The following is a 12179-nucleotide window of genomic DNA, read 5'->3' as shown; positions in this document are numbered from 1 at the left end:
TCTGTCAGCTATGTCTGTAGATATGGGAATGGTGCGTAGTCCAAGAGATTCACCTTTTAGTGATCTACATAAAAGGGGTAGAAAATGTGCTGGCAGACTATCTCAGCAGTATGTTTCTGCAGAACCAACACCACAAGTGGGAACTGAACGACACATACCTAGTGAAGGTCTTCAACTGTTGGGGTCATCCATCGATAGACTTGTTTGCAACTGCTGCAAACAAAATGTGTCGGAGATGCTGCTCACGTGCAGGACTCAGCAAAGGATCATTGAGCAATGCTTTTCAGCACGTATGGGACAGAGGACTCCTTCATCTGTTCCCACCACAACCATTAATAAATTGGGTCCTGGAGCAAATGTTGAGAGACAAGACATCAGGAATACTAGTGACTCTGTGCTGGCCCAGACAGCCATGGTTTGCTCCGCTTCTCAGACTCTCAAAAGGAGTCTACCACAGATTCCCACTCCGACCAGACTTACTGGTCTGGGATGGAGGTACCGCACAACATCCACAGATAAAAACACTACAGATAACTGCGTGGAGGGTCGGATATTAGATAAGATATTACTCAATAATAGAAAGCACTCTACAAGAGTTATTACAATAAATGGAAAAGATTCAAAATGTATGCTAAGCAGCATGGTTTTTCCCCAAGGAAAGCCATGATGAGACAAGTCCTGCTATATATGACAACCTTAAAAATAAAGGGGTTGGCAAATGTGTTTCTCAGAGGACATTTGGCAGCTATTTCCTCCGAGCACACAGGATGGGATGGGGCAACAGTATTCTCCCGCCCAGATTGCAAGAAGTTCTTAAAGAGACTAAACAACTTGTATCCACCAGGTAAAAAACCAATGGAGCAATGGAACTTATCGCTAGTATGTCATCGCTAACAGAGCACCCATTTGAATCTATAAGAGATGCATCTTTGCAAATGAAAACTTTGAAAACAGTTTTCTTAATTGCAATTGCTATAGCAAGGCATGTGAGTGAACAGACTGATTTGAGGGTGGACAGGCCATACACTCAGTTTTATCCACATAAAGTAATAATGCGTATGGATCCACAATTCTGGCCCAAAATACTGATGGAATTCCATTTAAATCAGGCCTGCTCAACTTAGGCCCCCCAGATGTTTTTGGACTACAACTCCCATAATCCCCAGCCACAGTAGCCAAGGATTATGGGAGTTGTAGGCCAACATCTGCAGGAGGGCCGAAGTTGAGCAGGCCTGATTTAAATGAAGACATAATGCTACCTACCTTCTTTCAAAACCCAGAAATGACGCTAGAGGTGAGAGCCAGCGTGATGTAGTGGTTAGAGTGCTGGAGTAGGACCAGGGAGACCCGAGTTCAAATCCCCATTCAGCCATGATACTAGCTGTGTGACTCTGGGCCAGTCACTTCTCTCTCAGCCTAATCTACTTCACAGGGTTGTTGTGAGGAGAAACTCAAGTATGTAGTACACTGCTCGGGGCTCCTTGGAGGAAGAACAGGGTATAAATGTTAAATAAATAAACAAACAAACAATTGATTGAAATATATAAAAGTATAGTGAACAGGGGTTTGCAAAGAGAGGGGTTGTGATGGAGGAAAGAGCCTCTTCAAGAGAAAGGAGGCTGCCATCCTGCAAATTAGATGAGGAAACAAGATGAACAAGATCTGTTAACTCAGGAAGGGAGAGAGAGAAAGACGGAGGGGAAGAGTGAGTGGGGCGGGGGGGGAGAGAAAAAGAAGGGAAGGGAAGAGAGAGAGAAGAAACTGTGAGGGACGGGCCTGGGCCTGTCAGTGTCCTGAGGGGAACGAGAGGCCATGGTGGCAGTGGCGGCAGTGAGGAAGGGCCTGTTAACCGTCGCTACTGCTTGGAGCTACAGAGGTCATTGGCAGAGGGAGGGAGGCAGGCAGGCAGGCAAGCGAGGGATGGGCCCGAGCCTGTCAGTGTCCTGAGGAGAATGAGCAGCCATGGCGGCAGTGAGGAGGGCCCAGTCAACTGCTGCTGCTACTCCTAGGAGCAGGAGCAGCTACTAGGAGCAGGAACAGGGCTCAGGTGAGGGTGGGGAGGCCTCTGGGGTTAGGGGATTGTGTCTTAGCCAGTTGGCGATGGCAGTGCTACAGCTGCAACCAAGAGGGATGAGGAGGATTGAAACAATGAACTGGAGGAGGAAGAGCAGGAGCGCAGCTCAGGTGAGGGTGGAGAGAACTCTGATGTGAGGGGGCTGTGGCTGGGGCGTTAGGGGAGCGATCAAGTACTAGCTCTGTGGGGATTAAGCTAGTTTATAACAGTTATTTCTAGGAACTGACCTTGTGATAACATAAAATGTTCAAGAATGATTAGATATGTTTAAAGTTATTTATATTTCTCATTAGGCGATGACAATCATCGTTTGTTTGATTTGTGGTTTTCAAAATTAGTATCTTCATTAAATGGTTCTGCAACAGCTAATCTTCCAAAGAACCCCTTTGTATTTTCTACATAATTCTTGCTGTTTGCAAAGTATTCTGGGACATGTTCAGGGTCCATGCTTATTTTATGCAAGGTGCTGGCTAGGTCTGTGGGCCTCACTGTCACCATGTATGAACTTGAGTGCACCCCAGGGCACTTTCAGAACTACTCTTCATTTGCAGATTTTAGAGGAAGATCAGTAGTAAAATGTAGGTAAACTAGAAGATTGTCCTGTATTATTGATTATTTCACTGAGTCCTGACAAACTTTGAAAACTACTGATTAAGTTGAATAACCTTTATGTACATAGTACATTAAGAGAGCTTCACTTTTAAACATTGTCCTGTTACCTAATTGTGGTGTTGTATGCATTGTGGTACTAACATTTCTCATTCTTGTTGATAGATGGGAATTTGAAGAATCTGAGGATCCAGTGACGAGCATCCCTTATCAGCTTCAAAGGCTATTTGTTTTATTACAGACCAGCAAAAAGAGAGCAATTGAAACAACAGATGTTACACGAAGTTTTGGATGGGATAGTAGTGAGGGTAATTATAATTATAGCTTAAATAAGTTTTTAGTATGCTAACTTAGATACTGAGATTTTATGTTGAATGTTTGAATCTTCTATATAAAAAACTCCAAGCAGCCTTTTCATTTTCTATATTTTGAACCCTGCTGCCTATTGAGATCAGGGGAGGTTTGTCTGAGGATCCCAGCAACTCAGAGGCAAGCCTTCTCTGTAGTTGCCCCAGGGCTGTGGAAGGCAGTTTCTGCTGAGATTAGAACTGCTCCATCCCTGATGGCTTTTAGGAAACAACTGAAGACTCTTCAGCAAAACTTTTTAGTTGAAGTTTTAGTTGAATTTTGTTTTAATTTTAAATTTTATATATGTGAAATATTTTAATCTTTTGTTTTGTTACTGTAAATCACATACAGACTTTGGTAGTGGGTGATATATAAATACGTTAAATATTTTGTTTTTTTAGCTGTTCTCAGGAAGTGAACCTCATAGGAACATAGGAAGCTGCCACATACTGAGTCAGACCATTGGTCTATCTAGCTCAATATTGTCTTCACAGACTGTCAGCAGCTTTTCCAAGGTTGCAGACAAGAATCTCTCTTGGCCTTATCGTGGAGAAGCCAGGGAGGGAACTTGGAACCTTCTGCTCTTCCCAGAGCGGCTCCATCCCCTGAGGGGAATATCTTGCAGTGCTCACACAGCAAGTCTCCCATTCATATGCAACCAGGGCAGACCCTGCTTAGCTAAGAGGACAAGTCATGCTTCCTACCACAAGACCAGCTTTTCTCTCCTCAGACCAGCTCTCCTCTCCTCAAAAAGCAGCCTCACTTTAAAAAGTATGGGTATTGCCACTTTGGTACAGAATTGTTGATGCAGAATCAAGTGACATGTAGAAGAAAGTTTTTAGACCCTGCTTCTTGAACATCAACTATAAGCCTTTGGGTTTCTATTTGCTTCATTCAGCAGACAGGAAGATCAGTAGATAAATGACTATTCATTTTTATCATATTTGCTTTCCTCCAGGAAGCTTGGAGCACAAGTCATGTTGTCCTTAATTATGAATTACCATTTGATTGTCATTGTTGTTCAGAATCTTGCAGTCAACCTTTACAGTGAATTCAAAAATAAACTTCTGTTTGTAGTGTTTTCATACACCTGGTTGCTTTTTGTGAATTGTTAGAATTATCTTTAGAATATTTCAGCCTCAATAATTTTCTTTAGCTCACATTAAAAAAAAATTACTCAAGTAAATTATTGCAGCTAAAGCTTTTTTTTTTAAGTGCTAGAAACAGAGGACAGCACCCAGACTAATGCAAGCCTTGTGTAAGAACATTTGGCTCACATAACAAGGGAGGGACATTTCCACCAACGTCCCCTTCCCTCTGCTGCCCTCAAAAGTATCTGAGGGATGGGGAATCCTCGGAGACATAGTTTTGAGTGGGGGGGAGCAGAGGGGGGATTGGTGAAAATTGCTGTCTCCCATTTCCCAAGCAAAACTTTCTCATGCAAGGGCAGCATCAACCCAGCATTTAATTTATATTTGTGAATGCTCAGTAGTTTCTGAAAATCAAAATAAACAGTTAGTAAATATATTTGGAACTTAGCCAAGCATGAGATTTGGAAGTGTTTTCCCCCCAATTAGCATGTTTTTAAGCAAGAGTAGTTTGAGTGAAACAAGATTCATTATAGATATCTGTTGTGCTGTTTCTGTAACTACATACCTCTCCTAGATGACTAAATGAGGTCAATTTTATTTTGCAACAGCTTGGCAACAGCACGATGTGCAGGAACTTTGTAGAGTCATGTTTGATGCTTTGGAACAAAAATGGAAACAAACGGAACAGGTATAAATTTTTTTGTCCTTCTAGTAATAGGATATAGCCACCTAATGGCGCAACGGGGAGTAACTTGCCTAGGGAGCAAGAGGTTGCTGATTTGAATCCCTGCTGGTATATTTCCCAGACTATGGGAAACACATCTATCAGTCAGCAGCGATATAGGAAGATGCTGAAAGGCATCATACTGCACAGGAGATGGCAGTGGTAAACCCCTCCTGTATTCTACCAAAGACAACCACATGGCCCTGTGGTCGCCAGGAGTCAGCACTGACTCAACGGCACAACCTTAGTAACAGGATATAGAGGAATAATAAATAGTCCTTGAACTAGAATGGTTCAGTAGATACTGTTGAAATTAGACCCGGGTTCAAAGGCTAGTTCAGCAAAAGTCACATTCTCAGACTAGGGTGGCATGGGAATAATAATGCTCTATATTAGAAAATTGTGGTTAAGTTGAATTGGATAAAGAAACAGATCTGCCCTTAGTTTTGTAGGTGATTTTATTTTAAGTTTAGATGGCAACTATTTCCTACAACTAGGATGTACTAATTGATATATTGCTGCAGGAGTCTGTGTTTGATGGAAAGTTACAAAAATATGTCTATTATTGCAGTTGTGATGCTGTTAATGAAGGAAAACCATTGGCAGATTCCCCACACACATCCTGAACTATAGTCTTATTCCTGTAAAAGATTGCCCATAACTGCAGAATAAATTAGCAACATTTAAATGTCATTTGAGGGGATACTGCATAAAGAAACGTTCATCCTTCTAGACAGTGTCATCCTTTTGGACTGTGCTAAAATAACATTAATTCCCTCTCTCTCTTTCAATTGCAGGCCGATCTCATAAACCAGCTCTATCAAGGCAAACTGAAGGACTATGTAAGATGTCTGGAATGTGGCTATGAGAGTTGGAGAATTGACACGTACCTGGACATTCCACTGGTCATTCGGCCTTATGGCTCCAACCAGGCTTTTGCGAGTGTGGTGTGTACTGTTAAACTGACTGCTAGTGCATCTATACACACATTACATACAAAATGCGGCAGTGATATAGCTTTCTTGAAAGGCAAGTATCATCTTGGATACTCCAACTTGGGTTGTCCGTCTTTTGCGCAGTAAACCAGCTGGCAAGTTCTAGAAGGTTTTTGACCCTTCAATGAGTCCTACTGGTGCATGTTTAAGGGGGAAAGGAGTGCATCTAAGTAACGTTATGGATATAGTATATTATTATGTTCTTCCTGATAACATTTGTCATTTAGTATTTGTATATTGATACACTGGTCATTATTTTACATACATCTACATAATTTCTTCGTGTTGTTGACAGTTATAATATAAACAGATCAACTACTTCAAAGGAACATTTGAAATGTTTCCCTCTGCTATAGAAAGGAAAATTTTCAGATGAGGAATAATAGATGAAGTGGCTCTTACCTTTTGAAGTAGTTACTCTGAAAATAGTGTTAGTTTTAGTACAAGCAAAAGAAACACACATGCAATTCTAGTTAGAATTAGAACTGTAAGCATATGTTTGAAAATGAGTTAGCAAGGGGTGAGAAGAGAGCAGAGAATATGCACAGCTGTATCTTCTGCTGTGCACTGATGCATATTAAGTTTACAAAGCAAGAGTGCATACTTTGGATTTCTTCACAGTTGAAATATAACTAATCTGTGTTAGATAACTGGGAGTATGCATTCTTGTCCATATTTTGGTTCGTTTGAAGACTTGTAAACAGGAGTTCATCAGTGGTTTGGTACGCACAGATATCAGATATCTGTCTGCCTAGCTAGCTCCTCTTCTTCTTTTGCCACTTGGCTGGTGTGGCCCATCACTAACCATGGGCAACTTTTGTTGCCACTCCTACCACCCTTGTTGCCGCTTGCCAGAAGCTCTCTGGGCTTTTTAGAAGCTGCATAGAGGTATAGGGCCTTTCCCTTTCTTAGTGGCCAGAGAGCCACTGAGAATGGAGCGGCGATGAGGGTGGCTGGTGAGAGGAAGGGGCAGGCTAGTGAGGTGGCCCCAGAATGGTACTCATTTTGACTGTTTCAGTACTCTTTTTACAAATTTTTAGTGCTTTTGTTACCACATATGTGAATCCCTGATTATAAATATAAAAAGTGGCTTGTGGGATCAGACCAGACCCTCATAGTACAATATTCTTTCCAAGAATCTCAGTACCAGGTGGTCCACTAGATACCTGCTGCCTACCTCCTTGTTTTAACAGGAAGTCAAATGTTAGTTGAAAATGGTTTGATGTAGTGGTTGTTGTTTTTTTTACACTTTCATGTATAGTTAGTAAACATGACAGGCAGTAAGAGTTTTTATGCAATTGAATGAACGCAGCAGTGTATACTGCACCAGAGTATTTTTTATAGATTGTAGGCATATAAAGGTGGCAGAGGCCATTTCAGACATCATGCTAAACCATGTTTTAATTACGGTTAAGCATGACAATTGTTTCTGATTGGTGTGCTCTTCTCTTTCCATTGTGTACAAGGGAAGAAGGTTTTCTGCTTCCATTGCTGGCTTATAACAAGATAAGATTTTGTTGTGGTGTCTGATCCTGGCTTGTTCTAACCACAGTTTGCACAAACTGTAGTTAGAGAAAGCTGAGATTTGCCAGTTTCAGATGTCAAGATACATCTGGATGGTTCTTAACAGGCAACAGAAGTCTGAAATTTTCTCCTCTTGTGCACAAAGGGAAAGGAAGAAGACATGAGCTAGAGTCTCATCTTTGTGCTGAAACATAATTAAATCATTGTTTAATGTATAGACTGAACTGTGGCAGTGGGAATAAATAGCTATTTAGGTTAGCTCCATATTTTGGTTAATGTTATGCACATTATTAATGGTGATATTTTGAATGGAGGAGGGACATAGAATAATGGATTGGAATAATTGGATGAATTCCCTTGCTTTTATTGTATTTAAAAATAATGTAATTTCAATCTATTTTAAAAACTCTTCATCTGAGGAATACTGAAAAAGTTTTCAGCTAAATATTGCAGGATGTGTATTTTGCATACTGTACTCTTACTGGAAACTTGGCAAATATATCAAAACCCTTAAACATTGCCTTGTTCAAACATCATTGTTTGTATTGTGAATATCTGGTGAAGAGGATCTAGTTTATCATGTGCCAGATTGCTTTTAAAGCTATTTTTTTGGAAATTGTGTTGATGCTCTTATTTATCTGAGCAATCTTGTACTTTTCCCCACATTGGATTGCAAAGTTGGTTCTTGTATAGCAGAAAATGTTTTAGCTGTCTAGTCTTCAAGAATTGGGAACTATGGAGGATACTTGCTTTTGGAGAAGGGAAAAATCGCCTGTTTCTAAATGGAATTCTCTGAAGGTAGTATCCTCCATTGATCCACAGATGAGAATAAGTAAGGAGGTTTGGGCTCGAGGTCAGTAATTGTCATATGATGGAATCAACACATGCGCTAATAGGGCTTGTGGAAGGGAATATAAAACTCTTTAGATCTTGCTAGTCAGTTTCTGAGGGAACTTGCCACAGGCGGCACTACCCAAGATAGGGGATCTAAGGAGGATACTACCTTCAAAGAACTCTAGTTAGAGGTAAGTGATTTCCCATTTCTTTAAAACATGGCTGAGAATCTGTGTTAAGTTACCAGTAATGTCTGACAGCCTGACTGATGTTACAGAGATACTGCATGCAAAGCATCTTTGCAGTGTTTAATAATATAGAGAGCCCTTGTGTGGGTGCTTGTACATGCCCCCCTCCCCCGAGTGATTTTTGCCAGTCTCTCTTTCCCCTGGAAGTGGTCTTTAACATCCCTAAATAATGTCTGAGAGCACTTCTGGGGGAAGAAGAGATTGATGAAAGTCACCCCCCAGTGCAGCAGGATTACTAAACATTATGGAGGTGCCTTGTATGCAGTGCCTCCTAACTTTTTTAAACTTAAAAACCAATTTTGCCACTTCTTGCCATTATTTACCTAAAACGTTTTACATTTGAAACATAAAATGTGCTATATTTGTAATAGCATTTTAGAGGAGCAGGGTGGAATTTTGAGAGAATTTCCAGTTTTCTGCTGACTTCTCAGTTGAAGAAAGAGCTAAAACTAGGACGTAAGCTTTATATTACCTTGTTTGTTTTTGTAACTTGGAGAAATCTATTTTCATTAGTTTGATCTTTTATTTTCTTTATTTGCTTCACATCATAGTATAGCTTTATCATCATTAGCAATTGCTGAAATTAAAATAATTCTGTCTGCACTCCACTCAAAGGCATATATAATTACAAGTTTTAGTAAAATGAAGACACATTTATTACCTCATAATGAATGTCCTTGGTTTGGAGTTGATTTACTCAACTCATATATACATCCCAAATAAAACATTTATAGTGGAAGATTGTCATTCCTGTTTAAAAAAGCAAAAAGCATTTAATTGTATCTTTAGCTTTGCAGAACACCTCTTAACTGCAAGTATGTTCATGATACTGGTATTCAACATCTCTGCATCTGTTTCACTGTTATCCTGACATGAAAATCATGTAGGCTCAATTTAGTTTAAAACTATTTTAAACCATTTCAGTAAGGGCTGTGTTTAAATTGCAAACTATATGTGGCTTAACAGTTGGAAAGCTTTCATTTTTATAATGACATTTTTATAATAGGACTATGGCCTTTGCATTAATACAAACATATACAATATATTTCATCATATCTGCCTGTCTAAGATCAGACTATTATATATGAGAAGCTATACAAATGAAGATTCTAGGTTCATAATGGCTGTACAACCATCCATTATACTTATGGTGGTGGGGTGGGGGTATGAATTTATTGAACAATCTGTTTCCTAGTCCAGAATAAATTTTCAGAATGACTTTTTGGTTTATTTTACTATTTTGAAACTGTTTAAACTGCAAATGCTTAAAAAAAGAAGGCATGGCTTGAAGGCATGTGATGCAACAGTCTTGATGAAGCTAAGCAGATCTCCATCTGGTTAGTGCCTGGATGAGAGACTTCCTGTACATTGTTTTAAGTTCCATGGAAGAAAGGTGTGAGATATAAATGAAATGAAATAAGCAGATTGCTTGAGTACAAATAACTCTAGCCCAGGTCTGCACAATTTGTAGCCTGTCAAGCTGGATGTAGCCATATAATGTGACCTGCCAGATGCTTAGAAAACCCTGTTTTTGTTGTTCCAGGCAGGAAGTCAGTAAAAACAGGTTTATTGGGCCCTTCGTAGGCCACCAAATGTGACTGGTGGGCTGCACTGACTTGGTGAATTGCAAGTTGTACAGGCCAATTCTGTACTCAGATGCTAAATTTTAGGTCCAGCCTCTTCTCTCATTCCACTTTGAATAAGCCTTCAAATATTGTACATGTATCTCTGAAGGAGAACTTATTTTGAAATAACAGTTAATGGGATTTTCCACTGTGTGTTGAGCAAAATTCACAATCACCTCTGCCGCCACTGAAGTCCTAAAAAAATGTCTTCCCACCCCATCCCCCCCAAATAAATTTTCTAAATAAATAAAATAAACAAACGATATATCAAAGAGGGCTGAGGACTTCTCCATTTTAAGTAAAGTTTATCATATTTGAAAGGCACATTAAAACATTTATAGTAACTGGTAGAATTGTATTATGAAAACACAGCTATACAAATATTTGTTTTTGCTTTTGTAATTAGTTAATATAGTTTTCCAAAGGCTGTTTCCTCATGTGTCAAAATAAGCCTTTTAAAATCAACTTTTTTAAAGGTGTCAAAATAAGCCTTTTAGAAAACAGGCTTATATTGCAGGTCATATTAGTAGTCTTAAGCAAACATTGGTAATCTCACATATAGAGATAATAGGCAACATCCAGCCTAAGACTTTTGTGAGTGGAATGTTTCTGCTTGTGCATGGTGGGAAGATGTGATTTTTGCAGATCCCTTTCCCTGTCTGCAGCCTCATGTACTGCAGAGAATGTATGTCCCTGAGGATCACCTAGCCCACAGGGACATACTCTTGACAGGCATAGGAAAAGAGGGATTGGTTTCCCCCATGCACAAGCAAAAGTTTTTTGCTCACAAAATTCTTAGTCTGAATGCTTCCTGTTAGCAATAATGAAACTATGAAAAGTGGACAAGATGATAATGAAAACCAAAACTCGATGCTGTTATATAGAGAGTTGCTTTGGAGAAAACAGTATGAATTCCAATAGAAAGTATGTTAATGAACTTACAGCAGAAGCAAGAGTGTAAAAATAAGCAAAATAATGGGGAGGGGACATTGAGGGTGAATGGTTATTTTAAAAAAAATGAACTATCAGGATGTCTTTAAAATAATTATTTTAAACATAACTTCTTCCTAGGTAAGCAATGAAGTCATTAAATAATACATTACCATTCATGATTTTTTGTTCAATTTTTATAGATCCATAGGAGCATCACTTATTTTTGTTTATAAATATAGAATAGTGTGGTTCCTTGTTGACTTGCACATCACATGGAGTCTACATAAATTTCACATAACCACTTTCAGTTGTTCACATACCATTTATTTGTTGATGAAAGAGATGTAACATTTTTATTTTGTACTATATACATATGGTTGCTTCTCTCATAATGATTAGGAAGTGTTAGAAAAATTGCATTCTACAGAACTGCTTTAGTACAGACTTGTTTAACAAACTAAGAAATTGCAGTCAGCATTTGCTCCCTGAAAGGCATATTTTGAAAGTCATAAATATAGTCCAAAAATCTGCATTTTTGTAAGTAACATGCATGCTTCAGATTGTTTTGGTATTTTATACAGCTTGCAGAATCTGTCATCTACTTAATACATTCTAGTAACTGCCCTTCTGATGCATTTTGTTGTTTTTAAATAATAATAAGCCTATTTGGATTCTACAAGTCTCTTCTCTTTCAACAGTGATAGAATTTTTTCTTCTTCATATGACAAAGCAGGGGCTGTAAAACCTTTGTTCTGTTTGTTCTTAGTGCTTCCCTATGCTCTCAGAATTGGAGGGAGAAGGGATGAATTGGAGGCTTTTTGAAGACCTTCCCATATCCTTGATCTCTTCCCAAAGTGGGATCCATCAAACAACATGCTTTAGATAGTAATCTTATAAACTGTGTACCAGCCATTTTACAATTGGTGAGTCTTCTGACAAGCTAAGCCCCCACACCCCCTCATTTATTTAGACGCCAGGGAGCAATTGTTGATCATGAGACATTGATTTTTAAGACTTTTTCTTTTCTTTTTAATTTGGGCCTTATTTGCCATTTAAAATTACACATCTGATAATATGCCAATGGTGTTTTCTGTTTTAACCTTTACAGGTGAACAGATTGCTCCTCAGTACTGTCAGGAGTTAATGAACCCAGTTGTCTGTGAACTTTTAAGCT

At 39.1% G+C, this 12179-nt stretch overlaps 1 protein-coding gene across 4 annotated transcripts in view; it reads left to right on the top strand.

Moving 5' to 3' along the window:
• Positions 1 to 12179, top strand: part of USP47 (ubiquitin specific peptidase 47) — a 107476-nt gene that overhangs the window by 53999 nt on the left and 41298 nt on the right. For all 4 annotated transcript variants that reach the window (XM_053286441.1, XM_053286438.1, XM_053286437.1 and 1 more), the window contains 3 exons: positions 2849 to 2991; positions 4731 to 4810; positions 5644 to 5793. In XM_053286441.1, the coding sequence (XP_053142416.1) occupies positions 2849 to 2991; positions 4731 to 4810; positions 5644 to 5793 (373 nt within the window). The remainder of the gene's footprint in view (positions 1 to 2848; positions 2992 to 4730; positions 4811 to 5643; positions 5794 to 12179) is intronic.

This window comes from Hemicordylus capensis, chromosome 1 (assembly GCF_027244095.1).
Source record: "Hemicordylus capensis ecotype Gifberg chromosome 1, rHemCap1.1.pri, whole genome shotgun sequence".
NCBI classification, from domain to species: domain Eukaryota; kingdom Metazoa; phylum Chordata; class Lepidosauria; order Squamata; family Cordylidae; genus Hemicordylus; species Hemicordylus capensis.
Note: the sequence above shows the minus strand (reverse complement) of the source record. Positions and strands in the feature narration are given on the sequence as shown.